We start from the raw sequence: 21,313 nt of genomic DNA on the forward strand, positions 1-21,313 counted from the left end.
GCCTCTTTCTTGCAAGTTCTGGGATTAAAGGTGTGTACCATCACCGCCCAGTGGTAGATTTTAAGTGCACTGTCTAGCCCAGGCAGGCCTTGAACTCACAGTGGTCCTTCTGCTTCTTGTCTCCCGGGTGCTATGATTACACAGTATATTTTATAGTATATAAATAGCATGTTTGTTTTGTTTCCTGGATCTAATATGTTGCTATGAGAGCATGTGAACAATGTGAAAATGACTGAGCTGTTACTATTTAGTTAGAAATAAATCAAGCTCTGGGTGTGGTTTGCCTGTGTACTGCTCAGGATAGCCTTGTCAGGGTCCTTACATTCAGTAGCTCTGTGGTCTGTGGCTATGTAAGGACATGTTGTCCCAAGATCTCACTGGTAGTTCCTAGCCATTGTCTGCACTCTCACCTGTCTGGCTCAAGCCTGTTTCTGCCTGTGTTTCCCTAGCGGTGCCTCCTTCTGAGCACCCCTGAGGAGAGTGACAGCAAGGCCACCCCTAAGCTTAGCTTACCATCCTCACCCTTGCCAGGCTGGTCTCCCTGTGTGCTGCTCTCAGGCTGGGCCCATTCCCTGGACAACGCTGGAACCCAGTGCACTTTCTGATGTGTACAGTGTGAGGGTGTGGCCTTGGTCTCTGGCCCTACCCCAACTGGATCATTCGTGTGCTTTCAGCTCCCCTGCCTTAGGTTATCCATCTGGAGGAAGAGAGTATCTTAGGCCAGAAACTCGCTGGAGGTCTGGATTATTTGTGGTCTGTTGTCTGTTGACGTGAGTCGTGTGAGTTCCTGTCTTTTATGTAGATCTAAGCAGTCGGATACCAGCTGGCATGGTTTGGCACACAGTGGAGTCTGAAGATGGTGCTTTGGTGCCCAGAGCTCTCAGAGGCTAGGGTTTTTTTTTTTTTAAACCTGGTGTGCTGGATTTTATATGTTGACTTATATTTAATTAAATATTTTATTTTATATATATATATGGATACACACAATGTGTGTATATATATGTGTAGACACACACATACATTGATGTTGTGGAGGTGCGCACATGTACTGTGGTGAATATGTGTGCCATGGCATGCATGTGGAGGTCATAGGACAAATTAGTGGGGTTGGTTTCTCCTTACCCCGTTGTGTGAGTTTCTGAGCATGGAGCTCAGGTTGTCAGGCTTGCATGGTGAGTGCTTCCCACTGAGACGTCTCTCAGGCCCTGGGAGTGAGGGGGAGGGGCCTGCTGGTGCCCCACTGAGACATCTAGCAGGCCCCTGGAGTGAGGGGCCTGTTGGTGCCCCACTGAGACGGCTCTCAGGCCCCAGGAGTGAGGGGCCTGCTGGTGCTTCGGCCGTCCTCAAGCCTGCCCCCCATGCACCTCACTAACCGGATATGTTTACTTCTAGCCCAGGACCCAGGCATCTCTCCCAGCCAGAGTCTGTGTGCAGAAAGTTCTAGAGGCCTCAGCGCAGGTTCCTTGTCAGAAAGCGCCGTGGGGCCGGTAGAGGCATGTTGCCTGGTCATCATGGCCACAGAGAGCAAGGTGAGACCTCCTTGTTGTGGACCAGAGCTATCCACAGCCTCTTCCTGTCTTTAGTCCAAGCCTTGCCCATGACCCAGCTCACAGCCTGGTCCTGCCTCTAGCCCAGCCCTTCCCAAGATCAGATCCCACCCACAAGTCTGCATGACCCCTCCACACCCCTGGCTCTAGCCAGCCCTTCCTCCAGCTCTGTCCAGCGCTATTTCAGGCATTGTCTTTTCCCACTGTTTCTCCATGACCAAGCCCTATCTGTGACTTAGTCAGTGTCCCCAACTATAGCCATAGCAGTCTCTGGTCCCAAGGGCCTCTTGTGAGTAGCCCCGCCTCACCCTCCTCCGCCAGCTGCGCTCCTGTGCTGTCCCTTGTCACTCCTCCACACCATCCCTGAGATGGGGCCAGCAGAGCTTTTGCTCCCCCGTCTCCTCCCCAGGATGCTCTCTCTGCCCTGACACTGATGGATGGTGATGGCTACAGGCACGGTGACCCGCACCCCACACCTGCCTGGGCTGTGAACAGAGTTAACATTTCCTCAGCACACGGCAGCCACAGAGGCACACAGGGAGGCCGTGAAGCCACAGGAACACTTGGCACCTTCCACTTCATTTCTGTCTCTTACTTTCAATGGCTAATGGTGACTGCCTTCCTAAATATCCTTTAGTTCACCTTATTTAGCCTTGGTGCTAGTGACGCTTTCAATCTAATACTTTCTTTGTGGGCTGGAGAGATGGCTCAGCAGTTGAGAGCACTGCCTGCTCTTCCAGAGGGCCTGAGCTCAATTTCCACACCCACATGGCAGCTTACAACTGTCTGTAACTCCACTTGCAGGGGATCTGGCAGCTCACCCAGACATACATGCTGGCAAAATACCAATGCGTGTACAATAAAAAGTTTTTAAAATATACTTTCTTTGTTATGGACAGCTAGCTCATGCACTGTAGAGTGTTGAACAACATTCCTGGTGTTTCCTTGTCATGATCAAAAATGTCCCCAGATACTGTCACATCTAGGGTTCGGGACAAAAATCAGCCCACTAGAGAAGCCCTGTTTTAAACAGCACACTGTTACCAAGTGACTCCACTGCTTCTGGAAAGGCCTCTAAGGTCGGGAGTGAGACCAGTGATGTCTTTTCTCTCTTACTTGGGAATAGGAATTTTGAACATGGTGATGGCCAGGAAGAGAAGGCAAAACTGATGCCAACACAGTGTCTAGCGTGGTCTCTAGACACCTGTGAGGCCACCTAGGCCACAGTCTGTTCTCAAACATTGTTTGGATACCTCTCTGGGCTGCGAAAGGCACCAGGTCCACGGGAACCCTAGAGACTGTGGGAAGGGGCTGCCTGCAGCCTTTAGCCGCTGAGGACAGCTGCCGCTCTTCACTCCTCGCTGTAGGTCGCCGCGGAAGAGCTGTGCTCCCTGCTCAGCCAGGTCTTCCAGATTGTTTACACGGAGTCGACCATCGACTTTCTGGACCGAGCAATATTTGATGGGGCCTCCACACCTACCCACCACCAGTCACTGCACAGTGGTATGTTGAGTGAAAGGGGGGTCGTTGGCGCTTCATCTGGAGGTACAAGCTCCCAGTAGGGGACGCTGTGGAACTGGGGAGGCTGAGCATGTTCGGAGGAGCCTCCCTCTTGATATACCTGGATTGCTCTCAGTGTGTAGTCCCTTGCAAGACCACAACCAGACAGCCTGAGGTTGCTCTGGCTTTGTGAGAGACTGAGACCAGGAAGTTAAGGAGGGGCAGGAAGGCACCCAGGAAGATCAGCACTTCTGCATCATCCATGAAAGCTGGCTATGGTGCTGTGTGGACCTCTTCTTAGTCCGTAGATACTTCCTAGTTGGGTGGTGACATATACCTGTAGTCCAGGACCCCAGGAGATGAAGACAGGATTGCTGCAAGTTTGAGACCAGACAGTTTCAAAATAGCACACTTCGAATATGAGTTAGTTTTTTCATTGCTGTAACTAAATACCAAACAGGATACAGTTTGAGGGCAGAATGGTTTATTGTCTTTCCCTCATGGTGGGGAAAACGTAGTAACCGGAGTGGAGGGCGTGGTGGCAGGGGCAAAAGTCTGGAGGTTGCTTGCATCCATGGTCGGGAAGCAGAGAGAAAGAAGAGGAAGTGGGGCCAGGCTAAAACATCAACGCCTAGTGATCTGCTTTGCTCAGCAAGGCTCTGCCTCTTAAAGGTTCTGCAGCCTTCTCAAACAGTGCTGCTAACTAGGGGCCAAGCATCTAAACACATGACAAGTGTTGAAACATCCGACGGAAACATTTCACATGCTAGTCAGTTTGTGCCCATGGCGCATCCTGGTATGCTCACGTCAATCAGGTGCTTCTTTTAAGATTTATTTATTTATTATGTATACAGTGTTCTGTCTGCATGTATGCCTGCACTACAGAAGAGGGTACCAGATCTCATTACAGATGGTTGTGAACCATTATGTGGTTGCTGGGAATTGAACTCAGGACCTCTAGAGGAACAGCCAGAGTGCTCTTAAGCTCTGAGTCATCTCTCTAGCTCCAAGGTGAACATTTTTATTTCAGAAGGAAGGATGAGGCAGAGCAAGGAAAGACATGATAATTGTAGGACCAAAACCAAGTGGAAGCACCAGATCCCACAGCCCTGTGTCTCAGGCTCGTGGGGGATTGCCCTCCAGCTCCTGTGCCTGCAGCATACAGCCTCTTTCCTGGACTGGCGACATCAGTGATGTAGCTTTTTTTGGCAGACATACTTTAGTCCAGACCTCTCCAACATCCTGAGGTCTCTGTTGCAGTTTAGGCTTTACCTTCATAGCTTCATGGCCTCTCGGGGCTTCCTGCAGGGATTCTGACCTCACTGCACATTGCTTGGCTTTGACAGCTTTCTGGAACCACGGAATAAGACCCCATGACCTCTCAGTTTTTCCATTTTTCTTTCCTACATCAGCAGTATCATGTGGACAATCTAGTCAAGTCCTACCCACTTGAGATGGAGCTAGGACTCCGTGACCACGCTTTCACCAGCATACACTGCGAGGCAGTTGTTTTCAAGGAGCGGGGAGCCCGTTCGGCCTTATTCGAGGTCTTCTGGATTCAGAGCACATTTCTTTCTATCTTGCTGTCCTGGGCAGAGTGGTGAGCAGTAACCTCACTGCAGCGTGAGTGCTCTCCACCTTGAAGTTTCCTGTTAAATACATTAGTTCAGCAACTTAAAGTTCTCAGGACACCAGCAGAGTACTCCAAATTCTTGCCAGAATGTAACCTGAATGACCTCTAACCTAGTACTTAGTTTTGTTGTTGTTGTTTTGGTTTTAGTTTTTTAAGACATGATTTTGTGTAACAGTTATCCTGGAACTCAGTTTGTAGAGACCCCACACTGGCCTCAAACACACAAAGACTCACCTGCTCTGCCTCCCAAATGCTGGGATTTAAAGGTGTTCATACCACTGCCTGGCTTCTAACCTAGTTTTTCCCTAGTTGTTTTGTTTTGTTTTGAGATAGGGTTTCTCTTGTAGCCCTTGCTGGCCTGGAACTCAGAGATCCACCTGCCTCTGCCTCCTGAGTGCTGGGATTAAAGATGTGCACCAGCACTGCCCGGCTAACCTAGTTCTTACTAGAGCCTATTTCATGTCTGAAACTTTCTGAGCACAATTTTCACCATGTGTATTTCTTTCACCATTCTGGTTTCCCCAACCCTACCAGAGTGGTCCCTTAAACCCTAAGTTCTAGGCTCTTCTACATTCCTCTGCAGACAATTTCAAAGGCCCCACGTCTGATGCTATATTCTCTCAGTGTCCTCTAGGGAATAGAACCCATAGAATGAATACATCTATCAAAGGTGATTTATTGTATTGGCCCACACAGTACAGGCTTGGTAGTCCAACAGTCGCTGTCTGCACACTGCAAAGACCAAACCCTGTACTGCTTGGTCCATGAGACTGGATGCTTCAGCAGTGCCAGTATGGTGCTGAAAGCCTGAATGACTGGAGAGCCAGGGGAGCTGGGCTCTGCCCTCAGCAATAGGGTAGTCAGACTCACAGAAGGAACAAATATGGCAGGTGAGGAGCTGTTTAACTCGGACTTCTTTGTATTTGGGCCACAGCCACTGGAAGTGTTACCCACTTGTGGGGAGGATCTTCCTCCCTTCGGTTGATTCTTGTGGGAAGTACTCTCACAGACGGACCCAGAGGCGTGTCTTGTAGTTGATCTCAGGCCCAGTCAAGTTAGAAACTAAAATTAACTGTCACAGTTCATTGTGGGCAAGCTCACTGTCTTAGTTAGGGTTTCTATTGCTGTGAAGAGATACCATGGCCATGGAAACCTTTTTTTTTTATTATTTTTATTTTATTTGCATTGCCTGCATGTATATGTGAGGGTGTCAGATCTTGGAGTTACAGACAGAGGTGAGCTGCCATATGGGTGCTGGGAATTGAACCCAGGTCCTCTGGAAGAGCGCTCAGTTCTCTTAACAGCTGAGCCATCTCTCTAACCTCCAACCACAGCAACTCTTACAAAGTAATTATTTAATTGTGGTGGCTTGCTAACAGTTCAGAGGTTCAATCTGTTTTCAGCATGGCAAGGGAACACGGCAGCATGCAGGCAGATATGATGCTCGCTACGTCTTCATTAGAAGGCAATAGTAAGTGGAACATATATGAGACCTCAGAGCCTGCCCCCACAGTGACACACTTCCTCTAACAAAGCCACACCACACTACTTTACTCTAACAAAACCACAATAGTGCCACTTCCTTTGGGGGGCCATTTTCTTTCAAACCACCATACCCACTGGGATAAGCACACATGCAATACCAGGGGCTAAATAGTCTTCCTTCGACTAGCTTGTCCTGAGACTTCCCTGAGGCCTGCACATACACCCCTGCTGCTTCCTGCTCCCAGTGTGTAATGTCTTACACAGCATAAGCTCCCCCTGTCGGAAAGCGTGTCCTGTCAGAAAGCGTGTCCTGTCAGAAAGCATGTCCTGTCAGAAAGTTCCCCTGTCAGAAAGCGTGCCCTGTCAGAAAGTGTGCCCTGTCAGAAAGTGTCCTGTCAGAAAGTGTGCCCTGTCAGAAAGTGTGTCCTGTCAGAAAGTGTCCTGTCAGAAAGCTCCCCTGTCAGAAAGTGTGCCCTATCAGAGCTCTCTCAGAGTTCAGCACAAGCCTTGTGACGCTGAAGCCTTTCTAGATGCTCCAGAGGTTCTATTTTCCCTATCTTCCCAGCTTCTAGAACAGTACTCAACTTCCTAATGTTGTGACCCTTTAATACAGTTCTTTATGTTGTGGTGACAGCCCCCACCATAACATTTTTTTAGCTACTTCATAACTGTAATTTTGCTACTGTTATGAATTGTAACATATATATCTGATATGCAAAGCGTATAGGGTCATGACCCACAGGCTGAGAACCACTATTGTAGAGGTTTTTTGAACCATGGTGAGACCACGTGGTGCGAGGGCAGGACGTGACACAGGTCTCATGGACATAGTCCTGGACATAGCCCTGGTGACCCACCTACATAGCTGGGCCCCATATTTTCAGGTTTCTAGAAGTTGCAAAATAGAGCTTCAGCTAGGACAAGGCCTTTAGTGCACAGTGTTCACCCAAGAGCACGGGTCATCTTCCTGTTTCAGGGTCTGCTAATTAATGACCTTCATTATTTTGCCTTGTACTGTTGCAATCTCAGTCCCAGGAGAGAAAGCGACATCTTCAGATGCCATTGCATATGCCTGGCCCTCTTGCATCACCAGCCTCCTGCTCCCTGTTAGTCTTTTTCAAGACTCTGCCTCTCTGAGTGCCTCCGTCGCTGCCTGTCCTGGAGGTGGAGTGACTTTCCCTGGGCTTGGAGAAGCAGTGCGGTCTTCACTACACAACGGTGTCTGTTGGGCATCATGCAGGCATCCGCTGTGGGCCGCCTCCTCTGCTATACTGGGGACTCGGGATTCTGAGGCCTCAGCTATGTCCAGGCTGAGGTTCAACTGTCTAACTCTGGCTTCTGCTGCGTCTCCTGAGACAAATGACATTATCCCTCTGGTTTAGTTGAGCACATAGTTGACATCTCCAAAAGCAACTGTTACTTCCTTGGCCATCTGTGAGTCCTGTGTGGACTCCATCCCAGCCTATGACAGGACATGTGTTTGACAAAAATCCTCAGGAGGGATGTGGGTTTGAGTGTAAGAAGCTCCATGATGAAGTTCCCAAAGCTGGGGCAGCTACTGTTGCCTATAGATGTGGCATTGGGGTTACCTGCACCAAGTGCTCGCATTAGGGCCAGCTGGGTACTGGGAACTGAAGCACCTACCCAGTACTCGAAAGTTCCCTGTGTCTTGTATCTTTTACACAGATGACTCTTCCACGAAAGTGGACATGAAGGACACTTACGATGCTGAAGCCAGCACCTTGTGAGTACATGCACTGAGCTCTGGGTTTGTCTCATCCAATTCATGGTCTTCCGTGTCTAGTCTCTGTCTCGGCAGCCCCACAAGTTCTCTTCAGCCCCTCTGAGTCCAGTGCCCCAGATATCCACCTCTAGAGCCCTGCAGTCCTTTCTTCTCCATATCTTCTGTGGCCTCCGGAAGGGCCGCTGGGAAAGGCTCAGAGTGTGGTGACTTGCATCTTCCTGAAGCCTGTTAACTCAACCTTCATCCTCCCAGTCATCCTGTTCCTCTTCGCTGTCCCTCCCGGGGCCACCACCTGAGCAGGCCAAGCCTCCTGTCCTAGCCCTTCCACCGAACTCCCTCGCTTTGCTCAGAACCCATCTGAGCATCACTGCACTGGGGGTCGGGGGGGAATCCCAGCTCCACTGTAAGGTTGATCCCAGGAGTCAGCTACGCCCAGGCAGTTCTTCCTTAGTCACTGTTCTTTGCTTCCATGGTCATGTTTGTAAGCAGGTTGACAGGCCTCGGCCCTAACTGGACACATGAGGTTGTGTAGTGAGAAGCTGAGTGTTCAGGGGCCACCTACCTTTTGCCTTTGCAGCTGCTTCCCTGACTCCGGAGATGTGGGAGGCCTGCCGCCCTTGCCCTTCTGCATGCAGGCCTCGCCCCATAGCAAGACTGTCAGCGAGAGTGAACTGAGCACGAGCGCCACGGAGCTGCTGCAGGACTACATGCTCACGGTAGGCAGCGTAGGGGCGGGGGTCTGTGGGTCTGTCAGCTGTTTGGCCTGGGCCATGCTGGTGCAGAATAAGAACAGCAGCTTTGTCAGTGCCTAGGCCTGATGCCTCCTTGCATCTTAGGTTTGAAAAGTCAACCTTCTAGATCTGTTTACTCCCACGTCACGTTTACATCCTTGCTGCTCCACGCAGAGCTAGCTTCCTTCCCTTCCGCCCTACTGAGGACCTCTGTGCTAGGACAGCAGATCTGTGTTCCTCCTGGGTCTCTGGGTAGTTTGTATGCTGGGCCTGATGACAGGAACATATGGTGGGCATTCTGACCCCAGAGCAGGTACACATGAAGCCAGACATGACCAGTGTACCTGATCTGCAGGAGGGCCTGATACCCAAGTATTGAATGTTGGCCACTGGGGGTGTGGTAAGGGTGGGGTCCAGCTGCTATACAAGCACACACACTCACACACACACACACACCTGTGCCAGCCCTCACTGCTCTGCACTCTTCCCTCACAGATGAGCACACACACACACACACACACACACACACACACACACACACACACACACCTGTGCCAGCCCTCACTGCCCTGCACTCTTCCCTCACAGTTACGTACTAAGCTGTCATCGCAGGAGATCCAACAGTTTGCAGCATTGCTCCATGAATACCGCAATGGGGCCTCCATCCATGAGTTCTGCATCAGCCTGCGGCAGCTCTATGGGGACAGCCGCAAGTTCCTGCTGCTTGGTGAGTATGGCTCGGGAGGGTCCCTGGTCCCCTCTGGGAATGTGCACAGCCCAGAAGGGAGGAGCTCCATCAGACATGTCTGTCACCAGAGCTTGTTTGAGGCTTCAGGATTGGCATAGCTGTGTTCTCACTCTGCTTAGACCCTTGAGCTGAGCTTGGTTGGCTGTGCCAGGAAGCGTGAAAGGGTCCTGAGACAGGGTCTAAACAAACCCTCCAAGTCAGGAGCGGTTGCTTAAGAGTCAGGGGACTCTTGAAGGGGGTTTTGGGGAGCATGTAGGAATTAGGTGAGTGCAAAAGCGAAGACACCATCTAGATAGAAGGATGAGCCTTTGTCCAAGACCCCTGCAGAACCCAGCACATTCTGAGCCCAGCACTGGCAGGGTCACGGCCACATCGGCCCCACACCTGGAAGGGACCTTGGTGTCTGTGGTTTCCCGTTCTGCCAGCACTCAGAACACAGGGAGCTGGCAATAGCTCACTGAGAGCTGTGAGGGTCTTATCTGTGCTCTCAGTAAACCAAGGGAGGTCAGCTGACCTGGCTCCTATTGACCTGGTGAGTGTCAGCTGCCTGCCTGGGGCTCTCCACTGTTGGGAGGTGAAGGACTGGAGATAGGCCCACTACGGTCTAGTCTGAGCTCCTCACTCCCAGCCCAGATATCCAGCAAGGCTCAGGTTCCAGGTCCCTGGCACCCAGCCCAGAATGTACCTCCACAAGCCTGAAGCCAGCTCCTTCCCAGTTTGTTCTCAGCTGCATCTTTGCCAGCTGTGGGTATAGAGCCAGGCATGAAGGGCACAGCCATCATCTGAGCTCGGGATACTGAGGCAGGAGGATAGCTTGAGCTGGATAGGAAGACTCAGAAAAAGTGGGCTAAAAAGTAGTTGAGCTGTGGGTATCTGCTGCTCAGAACCCTGCATCCGGCAGACAGTTCTGCTAGCCTCTGTGCCTTTCTACCACTCCTGGCCCTCACCTAAGCAGGCTGTTTAGGGTGCTTTTTCATGTGTTTGGTTTATTTTAGTTGGGGTTTATGATGTAGAATCTCATGTAGCTCAGACTGGCTGCGAACTCCCTGTTTAGGGGAGGATGACGTTGAACTCCGCTCCTCCTCCTTCCTGTAAGGCTCCACCACAGAGGATTGCTGTCTGTAAACTCACCCATTGTGTCCGTGGACTCTTCATCCCGTCTGGGCAGGCCCAGGCTGCCTGCCCTCATCAGGGTTATGGCTCCTGGACTCTGAGACACTGGTCTTCCTGAGTAGGACGGCTTCCTGGTTGGGAGGGTTACCCTGGGTTTGGTTACCGGCTTTGGCACGAGTCCTGGCTCTAAGGACAGACCTCATTACAAATGGCTTTGTGGCCTTGGCTTTCTGCCCTATAAGATAGGGGCTTTGAAGGTCAGAGACCCCGACCTGTGTCAAGTCTCAAAGCCAAAGAGGGTGAGATTGACAGATACCAAGCTATCCATAGCTGGAGGCTCTTGTCAGTCAGATTTGATTACACCTGGCCCCAGGGCATAGCTTGTATGGTGTGAGGGTCCTGAGCTCCCCTGAGATGTCACTCTGGGTCATATGTTGGCAGGTTTGAGGCCCTTTATCCCTGAGAAGGACAGTCAGCACTTTGAAAATTTCTTGGAGACCATTGGCGTGAAAGATGGCCGTGGCATCATCACTGACAGCTTTGGTAGGCATCGCCGTGCGCTGAGCACCACCTCCACCTCTACCACCAATGGGAACAGGACCACAGGCAGCCCTGATGACCGGTCAGCGCCGTCGGAGGGAGATGAGTGGGACCGCATGATCTTGGACATCAGTAGTGATATTGAAGCTCTAGGTTGCAGCATGGACCAGGACTCGGCGTGATGGGTCGTGACAGCATCCACTTGTCTCACACAGCCATCCCAGGCCTTCCTGGGGGGAGATGCCTGGACCTGACTGCTAGCCCTTCCTGGCTAGGAGCTAGGGAAGTGCTGCAGACACAGGTGGCTCCGGTGGCCAGGTCCTCTACTGTGAAGGAGTGAAGAACTGCCACAGGACATGTGCCCCAGCACAGGGCAGAAGCCTCTGTGTCTCTTCCTCGGGGGCCCAGCAATGCCTGTAGCATATCCCCACTTGGGGAGGGCCAGTTGCAGCTGGCAGGAAGAGCCAGTTCTGTCGGCCTGGCCCTGGACAGCTGATATTTTGCACATGATTTTCCTCTTCTAACTCTCAGAGACCTTAAAAAGAAGTTTACTACAATGTGAATAATTTAATCTCCAGTTGTCAAGCATTTTTTTTTCTGTTCCAGTTAGTTGTTGTGGGGTGGGGGTGCACTCCATGCTGACCCTTCTCTGTTGGACCGCGAGTGCCCACAGTATCTAGGGCCCCCACAGTATCCAGGGCCGGGGTGGAAGGGATGATCGGTGCGTCTGCTCTGACTGTGAACAAGGGGCAGGAACGGACACTTTGGGGACCTCTTACTTGTCAGGCTTTTCCTTCTTTGCGTTCTCTGTACAGATCATCTCTGTAGCAGTAGTAGCTCTGACCCTTTGTGAAAGCCTCCTGGGCGATCAGAAGTGAGGGTACAAGAGCTGAGAGTTGGGGCTTCTGAAAGGCTGACATGGCCCATGGTCCTCATTCTGTCCCCTTCCCCAGTCAGCTCTTCTCTTAAGCCTTGTTGACTTCATTCTGGCCTCTACTCTCCAGACCCCGTAAAGCTCTCCTAGCCACCGAAAGGAGGGAAGTGATCTGGGTTCAGGCAGTCCTAGAAACCTGGGCTGAGGGGACAGCTTCCTCTGTTGCCCACACACGGGGAGGAAGTGCTGTGTCCTGGCAGAAGAGCTGTGAGGACCATGACTGTCTCTGGCCTGGGGTGGTTGTGGCAGAGCCCCTGGGGCTCTGTGGACACCTCAGTTGTCTCCTGGGTAAGCTAGAGTGTCCCCAGGGTCTCAGCAGTATCATGGCTTCAGAACAGTATTTGACAGCACTTTCCTGTCATCTGCTACCCTGGGGCTGGTCATGGGCACCTAGGCCAAGGCGAGAGAGTCAAGACAGTTGGGGTGGTCTCTTGATTGACATGCAGCTAATTCTTTCCTGGACGTGTACAGAGACTGAAGACAAGCTGTAGTCCACCCTGTGCCCAACTATGCCCTCATGTTCCCATGTACACACCAGCAGGGTGTGTATGGAAGGGAAGGACCCGGACAGCCACACTTCTGCGGCCAGAACTAGGAGGAAAGGCCAGGGAGGACATGGCCATGCTGCTGCAGCTGGATCTGAGAGCCAGAGAGGGGTGAAGGAACCCTGGGGGTGATGAGGGATGTTGTGGGTACTGGGGAGACACCAGAGGGCAGTTAGGTAGCAGCAGAGATTGGTGGGACACTAAAGGGTGATGGTGGCCTGGTGCTGACTTATAGAATGCCAGGTTCTCAGAGGACACTCGGGCAGTGAGGGGACATCACACAAGGGTGATGAGACCGTACCACACAACTGAGGGGACTCCAGAAGGTGAAGATGTGACACTCATTTATTGGGCAACAGGCTGGGGAGAGGCAGAGCGACCCGAGCTTCCAGTCAGTAGCTACATTGTCAGTTCCTGCAGAAGAAGAGCCAGGTCAAAAGGGGACTTTTCTGTAGGACCGCCAAAGGGGCATCAGGGCTGTGGAAGTGCTCACCATGATGGCATTGACGATGTCACTGTGGTTGTCCCTCAGTGCCCGCACGGCCTTTGCCCTGGACACATTGGCCTGGGCCATCACCAGCTCGATGTCACGAAGTTCCAGTCCAGCCTCCTCTACCTGGTGGAGGGAATAGGGAGGTGGCTTAGCTGCCTGATGCCCATCCTGCCCTTACTCTGCCCCCAGTCAAGTGTCGGGAGCCTCTAGGCCTCACCTCCTCATCTTCCTCCTCCTGCTCCTCACACTCTGGCCTCACCCGGGGTCCAGGTGCCAACTCGGGGACCAGTGCCGAGGACTCTGAGGGCACCTTGAACTTCTCTGCTGCAGCTTTGTGTACTTGCTGGGACAGATCCTCAATCTGCAGTATAGGACAGCTGTGTGAACAGAGCTCACTGACCCTGCTGGCCTTTCCCCAAACCACAGCATGGCCATAGCCTTGGCCTTAACCTGACAGCATGACAGACCTTGGCCTCACCGAAGACCACATAGGTGTCTGAAGCGGGGCTCTTGAAGACATCTGGTTTGGCAATGACAAACAAGATGTTCTTGGACTTCTGGATGGTGATCCTGGTGACTCCCTGAATCTGCCGTAAGCCCAGTTTCGACATTGCCTGAGGTGGAGGACAGGAGACTCAGACCACTTTACCTGTAACTGGATGGCTGCTGTTCCCCATGTCAGGCTGACCTCCCTCTGTAAGGGCCTCAGGACAGTCCAGTGTCAGGGGTGGGAGTTACTAGATTTAACTCAAAGCCCTTTTCATGGATGGGGTTTCACTGGCCACAGGCTATGAGGGGTTTTCTTAAGGGTACCTCCCTGTATACATGGCCTCTCCCAGGGCTCTCTAAGGGAGCCCACAGCTAACCTTTCGAGCCTTCTTCTCACTGCGGCTTTGCTTGGCTTTGGCAATGGTCTCCTCATTGCTGCCTGCTGGGCCCTGTAGGAAGGTGAAGGCTAAGCAGCTGTGGGGGCTGGGGTAATGCCCAGAGACCCACTCCCTTCAGGGGCCAGCACCTGTGCCGGGCACTGCGCTTTTTGAGGTGGGATATCCTGCTCATCCAGCTCAGCGGACGACTCCCCGTGGCTGTCCGAATGCTGGCCGGAGCCTGGGGCCCTCTGTGAGTCTGGGGAAAGGGGTGAGGTATGAAGGCCTCTTGCTGTTGCAGAGGGTCCCCCAGTCCCATCATCCTCTAGTGTCTCCCTAGGAGAAGTCTAGCTGGCCCAGGCCCTGCCCCCCCACATACCCTTACCTTCCTCTAGGCTGTCTTCATCCTCTTGTTGCTCATGGGCTAGGAACCCTCGAAGGCCAGCTGGGTTCTGGGTCCCAGAGGGAGGAGGCACTTGGCAGGGGCTTGAGATGATGCAAGCCAGGTCTTTGGCATCTGTGGGGTTCACCTTAGGGTTGAGGGTGGAGTGAGGTGAGAGGCTGACACGCAGCCTGGCCCCCAGAGGCGTTGTGGATCCTGAGGCGGTAACGGCAGCAGGTCCCTGGGCTCCCGCCCGAGGCATCAAGCCACGAGAGGCTGGGGGCTCCTCTTCCACAGAGGCTTTCTGGGGAGTGGGACACAGGCAGGGGGCTGGGGGCCCTGGGGATGTTTGGGATGCCCTGTCAAGGGCACTGGGAGGAGGGTCAGGGTCCAACCTCTTCTGGGGTGCCGTGGGCAGGTCACTGGCAGAGTTTGTCGGGGAAGGGTTAAGGGCACCTGGGGTCCTCTGAGACCGTTCTCTGCTACCCAGGCCTAGCACGGGCTCCAGCTGTAGGAAGGGTGGCGCAGACCTGGTAGTCTCTTCTGAGTAGACTCTGCTCAGTGTGCATGTGGCCCTTGCTGGGGACCCTGGGCAGGAACCTAGCCTGGCTTGCACGGATAGAGCCGTAGGAAGCCTGGGGCCCAAGGTGTCCTTGCTGCTCAGGCCCCTTCCCTCCACAGCTGAGGTCAGCTGTGTCTGGCTGACCTCAGAGCCCGCAGCAGAATGTGCCTTGGAAGTCTCCCCTGTACCTTGGGATGCCAATTTAGATCCATTTCCCTGCCCTGGTGCTTTGTGGCCTCTGCCTCGCTTGTTCTTGGCCCCCAGGGCCTCTCTTTGAGGTGAATGGGTCTTGACCCCATCACGGGCCTCAAGACATGCTCCTTGCTTGAGTGCAGATAAGCTCTTTGCTACTTTCTCTCCCGCACAAGATGCGGGCTCAGAGGTCTTTGTGCTCAAGATGGCACATGGCTCTTCTGGAACCCCAGAGTTGTCAGCTTTTACAGCTGGCTCTGAGCCATTCTTTTGAACTGGGTTTGGAACTGGGAGTGCTGAGTCTAGAGGGGGTTCTGCATCCTGTTCCTTGGGCACTGGCTTTGGTCCTAAGGCCATGCCTGATTTCTGATGGACCTCAGAGGCTGAAGGCTTCGTCTCTGGGGTGAAGCCTGTTTCTCTCTGCAGTGTCTGAGCGGTGTCTTGGACTATCAGCTCTGGGTCGGAGGTGGAATCTGTTTCTTGGGGGGATAAAGGTGCCACCTCAGGGGTGTCCTGGGCTACTATGGCATTGCCTTCAGCCTGCTGGGACTCCAGTGTGGCTGCAGCCACAGGTTGTAGTTCTGAGGTTGAATCTAAGCTTTGCAGGGTTGAAGATGATGCTACTGGGGTAACCTGGGGTATGGTGTCACTCTCCTCAGCCTGCTGTGGTCCTGGTGTGGCAGCAAGCACAGGCTCTCGGTCTGAGGTGAGATTTGAGCCTTGCAGGGGTAGACATGCTGTAGGAGAGTCCTGGGGTTCTAAGGCAATCCCTTCATCCTGCTGGGACCCCAGTGTGACCAGAGCCTCAGGTTCTGAGCCTTGCAGGGGTAGACATGCCATAGGAGAGTCCTGGGGTTCTGGGGCAATCCCTTCATCCTGCTGGGACCCCAGTGTGACCAGAGCCTCAGGTTCTGAGTCTTGCAGGGGTAGACATGCTATAGGAGAGTCCTGGGGTACTGGGGCAATCCCTTCATCCTGCTGGGACCTTGATGTGGCCAGAGCCTCAGGTTCTGAGTCTGAGCCTTTCAGGGATGGGCATGGTGACACAGGGGAGTCCTGGGGTTCTGTGATGCCTTCCCCAGCCTGTTGGAACCCAAATGTAGCCACATCTGTACTCTGTAAGAGTGGAGGTGATGATGCCTCAGGGGCACCCTGCACTGCTATGACACACCCTTCATCTTGCCGGAGCCTCAGAGTGACTACAGCCATGGACTCTGGGCCTGAGGCGGGATCTGCACATTGCAATATTGGGGCTAAAGTCATAGGGGAGTCCTGGGGCATTGCAGCAGCTCCCTCGGCCTTCTGGGATCTCACTGAAGCCACAGCCACATACTCCAGTGTAGAGGGAAGGCCCAGGCCTCCTTCCTTCAGGTTATCAGGAAGGATTGGACAGGTGGGGCTTGCTTCTTCCTGCAGATCTAGAATTGGTTGTGCAGGGACAGGCTTAGAGCCTAAAGTCGTGCCCAGCCCCTGCTGGCAGGGCTGGGGCAGTGCGCTGGGTGCTTGCTGAGCAACCGAATCAACTTCTTCGTTCCCTCCCCTGGGGGTGACCGTGGTAGCTTCCTCCCGGGGGTCTGGAGCTGCTCGCAGATCAGGGAGGAGCCCGGTAGCTTCAGACTCTCTGCCTAAAATTGGAGCCTCTTCTGCTAGTTCTGCAATTGATTCCTGGCTATTGGTGAGACGGGTTTCGTGCTCTGTCCCCTGAAATGTGGCCCTGCTTTTGTGCTCCTGCTCTGTATTCTGGGCACTGGGCTGGGCATGGGGCTCCCCACTGTACAGCCTGTCATCATCTGCCCCTGCATAGGAAGCAGAGTCCGAGTCCGAGGAGGCAGCCGAGGTATCGTCCCGGAAGGCGAAGGCCTCATCCATGCCCTCGATGATGGACAGATCTGACAGTGACTGCAGGAAGGAGCCAGATGTGCTGTCGTCCTCGCCCTCTCCGGCCAGGTCTCCATCCGGGGTGGCAGCACCAGCAGCTACCTCCTCTTCCTCCTCCTCCTCCTCCTCCTCCTCCTCCTCTTGGGACAGGGGTGTCACTTCCACGGCTTCCACCTGGAAGATGAGGCTACCCCGGAAGGGTAGTAGGGCGGCAGGGATCATCGGGTCGTTGGCCAAGAAGGTCGGGTCAAAGAAATGGCCCTCTTGGCTCCAGGAAGAGCTGCTGTCGGCTGAGAGGCTAGACTCGGAGGATGGGGGCTCTGGAGGGTCTGTGGGGTGTGGCTCTAGTTCATCTACCACAGACCCTGACGGGGAGAGGCCCCAGTCGGAGGGAAAGTCCAGCCCTTCAGCTGGGGCCAGCAGGCTGAGGGAACAGGAAGGCGATGAGGCCCAGCTGTCCCCATCTGCTGTAATATAGGAGCCTGAGGGTGAAGCTGGCGTTGAGTCCAGTAACTCACCCAGCAGCTCGGCCTCCAGGTCCCAGGCATCCCTGTGGGGCCCATGGTCAGGGAGCAGGCCATAGATGGTCTTGGTAGGAGTGGAGGGGGGTGTGAAGTAGGACTCAAGGTCGGGGGGAGGGGAAGGCACAGGAGGATCACCCTGAGAACACAGCTCCGGAGGTGGATGCAGGGCCATGTGCCCACCCTCCCGGTCCCTGAGCACTGGCCAGGCTGCCCTGGGTGAAGGGATGACCTGGCATGTCTCCTCACCCATCACGATGCGGGGCTCCAGGGTGGTGGGGAGAGGGACGTCAGCAGGCAAAGGCTGGAGAGGTAGGCCCTCAGGGAGGACCCCTGGACTTGGGCTGCCCTCTGCTGGGTCCACCCAGGTTGAGGCAGCCCCACTGGGCCCTGCATCCCAGCTGGCTCCCTCAGGCTGGGGCCGGGCACCTGGTTTGCTGGACAGGAATGTGAGAGCCAGAAGGCTGGGCCCTGGAGTCAGGGCATGGGGCTCCCGTTGGTCCCCTTTCAGGATGGTGGCATTGGCTGCATCACATGAGAGATCTGTGGAGACAGGAAAGGACACGAGATGCCTACTGGACACATCTCAGGGCCACGCCAGCTGAAGAGCTGAGCATGGGACAGGGGCAGGTTTCCATGGCGAAAGTTGCAGAGGAGGGCTGGCCGGGGACGGTAGCAGAGATGGGGTGGCGTGGAGGCTAAGTGGGCTTGAGGAAGACTTTCCAGGGATGTCAGCAGAGCAGGCAGCCGCCGACAGGCTTTATAGGAAGGGAAGCCGTGAGGCATGTGTACTAGAAACCCAGGCTTTCCTGGGGGACACTTCAGCAAAGGTTCAATCAACCACTGTCTCTGTTCAGAGTCCAGTTTGCTGTTTCAGCTTGGTTCACCTGGGCTTGGCAGGAACAGGTTTACAAGAATCCACTGGACAATGCCAGCTCCTTCCTGTGGCAAGGGCTATGGTCCCACACACTACAGCTCTGGAACATCCCAGCTCTGCCGTAAAGCAGGAGGTTTTGCTTCTCGCCCATCTCTCCCCTACCCTTGCCTATACTCGAGGCCAACCTCAAGTTCGCCCATCTCTCCCCTACCCTTGCCTATACTCGAGGCCAACCTCAAGTTCCCTGGAGCTCTCGGCATAGCCCTGCATGCAGCTAAGTTTCTGGAGAAAGGAGACAGACATGTACCAGCATCTGAGTTGTAGCATCTGCTCCAAAGGGCAGTGGTGGGAAATGATGGTGATCAGGTGCCCATGGGAACAGGACAGTTGTCCTCTCCAAGGTGGCAGCCACTCAGGGTAACAGATTCCCCTACCATTCTGGGAGCTCCTCGCCTGCCTTGGGTCCTTCTCTGAGCCTCTTCAGGCACGGGTACTCATGGGCTGGCATGCCCTCAGCTGACATGCCACATTGCAAACACATGTCCATGCCATGATGCCCCGTGAATCTGAAAGTACTTAGGGACTTAGGAAGGTAGCAGACAGACCTCTCCAGATGGCACCACCCATACCACCTCCTAACTTTCTGGCTGCTGCTGTCTTACTGGCCTGTATATCACCACTGAGGTCACAGCATAGTCACTGAGTCCCCTGGCTTTTAGCTCAGCCCGCCAGTGTACTCCGGGTGCTGAAAGCGTCATTTTGTAAGCTCCCCCCCCCCCTTTTTTGGTGACCTCTGTAACAGCTCCTCTCTCACCTGGACTGCAGCCAAACACACATTGCTTTGAAGTATCCACTTAAAGCCTTCCTACTGTCCCCAGAGCCCAGGCTGAGTCCTGCATGAGAGGGGGAGGGGCAGTGCCTAGGGGCCTGCCGCTCTGGCAGGCACACAGCCAATGCTGCTGGCTCTACCATGCTCACTGGTGACAGGGCAACATGGCCTGCACCGTGGCTTTGTCTTTCTCAGCTGCTGGGTAGATCTCACTCAGGACGAGAGGGAGGCTGAAGAGGAGACAGCCACCTCCCCGATATCTGTTCTCAGCGGTGTCAGGGCACTGGGCTTTTTGACCCTGGCTGCACTCATCGGCCTGCAGCTGGGCTACCAGGGCAACCAGGGATCCCGACAGAAAGGGAAGGGGGTCCTTCAGGTCCCTTGAGGGACAGCTGGCACTGGAAGTGGGTGTGGCTAGTAGCCATCACTGGGTGTCCTGAAGTCAGGCTCTTGCCGTCTCTACTTCTTAGTGTGGCCTCAGGGCAGAAGAGGGGCAGAATTGGGCCAAGGTTAAAATGGAAATAAAAGGCCAAAGTCGTGGGGGATTTTTGTTGTTATTGTTTGTTTCATGACTCATCCAAAGTCATCAAGTAAGCCAGAAAGGAACCAGCCTACCACTGAGTCTGGGGAGTCCCCGGCCTGAATTGCCTGTTTCCCAAGAAGAGTAGGGTGGCATCTGTGTTAGCTCTCAGTCAGGCCTCTGGCCCAGCACTGGTGCCATCCCCATTCTTGCCCATCCTGTCCCCAGATGACTTCTTGCACATAGCAAGGTGCCCTTGGCTTTGCCCAAGCTCCACACAGTTCATCTCCAGCAGGGACAATTCAAGCTTAAGAGTACCCTCAGGCCTGCAAGTGGACTGGCTCCCACCAACATAATGCCCCTGCTTCTCCAGGGTCTACATATTAAGACCACTGCTGGCCATGACACCTCCCCAGGGCCTCACCTCCCAGACCCAGCTCTGCCAGTGTCCTCTGGCTGGGCTCCCATCAGTCCTACACCTTCTTTCTAAGTCTAGCCGCTCGCTGCCCTGGACACCTAAGGTACTTCTAAGGACCCTCTGGTGGTCACCGGATAAGCCTGCAGTACCCTCTGGGACTCCTGCTTCCAAACCGGCCACCCACCGTTGGTCCTGTGGCCCCATAGCTCTCTGTGGACAAAGAAACGCGATGTGGCACACGAGCTCAAGCAAATGGGACTTGGTCCAAAGAGCACCCCCCTCCCGCCAGCCCAGAGTGAAAGACACTGCCCTTCATGGCTTCAGGTTTGGAGGATGATCCCTGTGGCCTCCAGGCTTTCATGAAATCCTGGGGGTGGGTGTGGGGGAAGGATGCAATGTAGAGAGAAGAACCGGTCTGGAAAGATAGAGGAGGGGACTGTTAGGAGGCTGAGGGATGGAGAGAGAGAAAGCCAGAGAAAGGTATTGGGCCAGAACCGGGAGCCGCTGCGGTCTCACCTGTGCGGGATCCTGGCCCTCCTGCCTCAGGCAGGGGCAGTTCAGCACGCGCAGCCTCCCCGGGCATGGCCTGGACGTGTGCCTGCCGGTCCCCCCGTCTCTCTGTCCCTCTGTCCGTCAATGTGCTCGGAGTAGCCAGCTCGGCCACCGCCCCTCTGCTCGGGGGGGGGGGGGGCGTGGATGACGTCAGCGTTGCCCCGCCCGCCTCTCAAGCCGAGTGAGCGTGCGCCACCGCGCCAGGCACTGCGGAGTGCCAGAGGGAGGGCGCTCATTCCCCACGTTCATCCCATCACTTCTCTCACACTGCTGAGTCTAGGGCCAGAAGGCTGCGCCCTGCCCCGCCTTTCCAGCCGCATCCAGGGGGCCACTTGGAGTCCGGGCTCCTCCCAAGGTGACATCGTCTCTTAGCTGGAAAGAGGCAAAAGGTGCTGCCAGAACCACGGGTGCGGGTTAATCTGGGGAGATAGATATGTATTTTGCAGAGTGGGCAGGGCTACTTTAATGAGTGATGGCCCAACCTATCGCTCAATGACTGGGCAGAGGACGCCGGGAGTCCAAGGAAGGAGTTATTACCTCCAGGCCCCAGGATGAGCTGAAACAGCAGCTCGGGATTGGCTGGTCGTGACAGTCAGTCTCCATAGCAACCACCTCCTGTCTCTGTGGCAACGGGAGATGGAGCTGAGTGCGCCAGGGAAAGCGGCGCCAGAGGAGCTCCTGGGCTGATCTTTGAGTTCTAGCT

At 54.3% G+C, this 21,313-nt stretch overlaps 2 protein-coding genes across 7 annotated transcripts in view; one reads left to right on the forward strand and one right to left on the reverse strand.

Moving 5' to 3' along the window:
* The window catches only part of Ccm2 (CCM2 scaffold protein), a 58,150-nt gene extending 46,538 nt beyond the window's left edge, over positions 1–11,612 (forward strand). For 5 of the 6 annotated variants that reach the window (XM_048450092.3, XM_048450090.3, XM_048450091.3 and 2 more), the window contains 6 exons: positions 1,393–1,529; positions 2,915–3,050; positions 7,852–7,909; positions 8,487–8,625; positions 9,229–9,367; positions 10,943–11,612. In XM_048450092.3, coding sequence (XP_048306049.1) covers positions 1,393–1,529; positions 2,915–3,050; positions 7,852–7,909; positions 8,487–8,625; positions 9,229–9,367; positions 10,943–11,223 — 890 coding nt within the window. In that variant the 3' untranslated portion in view covers positions 11,224–11,612. The remainder of the gene's footprint in view (positions 1–1,392; positions 1,530–2,914; positions 3,051–7,851; positions 7,910–8,486; positions 8,626–9,228; positions 9,368–10,942) is intronic. The other variant, XM_048450094.1, reaches the window with a different exon arrangement.
* Positions 11,613–12,847: 1,235 nt separating this feature from the next.
* Positions 12,848–20,732, reverse strand: Nacad (NAC alpha domain containing). Its single transcript, XM_048450087.3, has 8 exons — positions 20,575–20,732; positions 14,265–17,957; positions 14,029–14,138; positions 13,880–13,951; positions 13,481–13,627; positions 13,231–13,374; positions 13,014–13,136; positions 12,848–12,934 (listed from the first exon to the last, which is right to left on the reverse strand). Exons 1-8 carry the CDS (start codon positions 20,639–20,641, stop codon positions 12,920–12,922), a joined length of 4,371 nt encoding a protein of 1,456 aa, XP_048306044.2. The 5' UTR covers positions 20,642–20,732; the 3' UTR covers positions 12,848–12,919.
* Between the last annotated feature and the right edge of the window lie 581 nt (positions 20,733–21,313).

The sequence above is a fragment of the Myodes glareolus genome, chromosome 8 (assembly GCF_982192425.1).
Source record: "Myodes glareolus chromosome 8, mMyoGla1.1, whole genome shotgun sequence".
NCBI lineage: Eukaryota > Metazoa > Chordata > Mammalia > Rodentia > Cricetidae > Myodes > Myodes glareolus.

Coding starts and splice junctions, on each gene's coding strand:
- Nacad (XM_048450087.3), bottom strand. CDS start 20,641: ATGCCCGGGGAGGCTGCGCGTGCTGAACTGCCCCTGCCTGAGGCAGGA. Junction 17,958..20,574: donor AGGGCCAGGATCCCGCACAG/GTGAGACCGCAG, acceptor CTGTCTCCACAG/ATCTCTCATGTGATGCAGCC. Junction 13,375..13,480: donor TGGTCTTCGGTGAGGCCAAG/GTCTGTCATGCT, acceptor CCTATACTGCAG/ATTGAGGATCTGTCCCAGCA.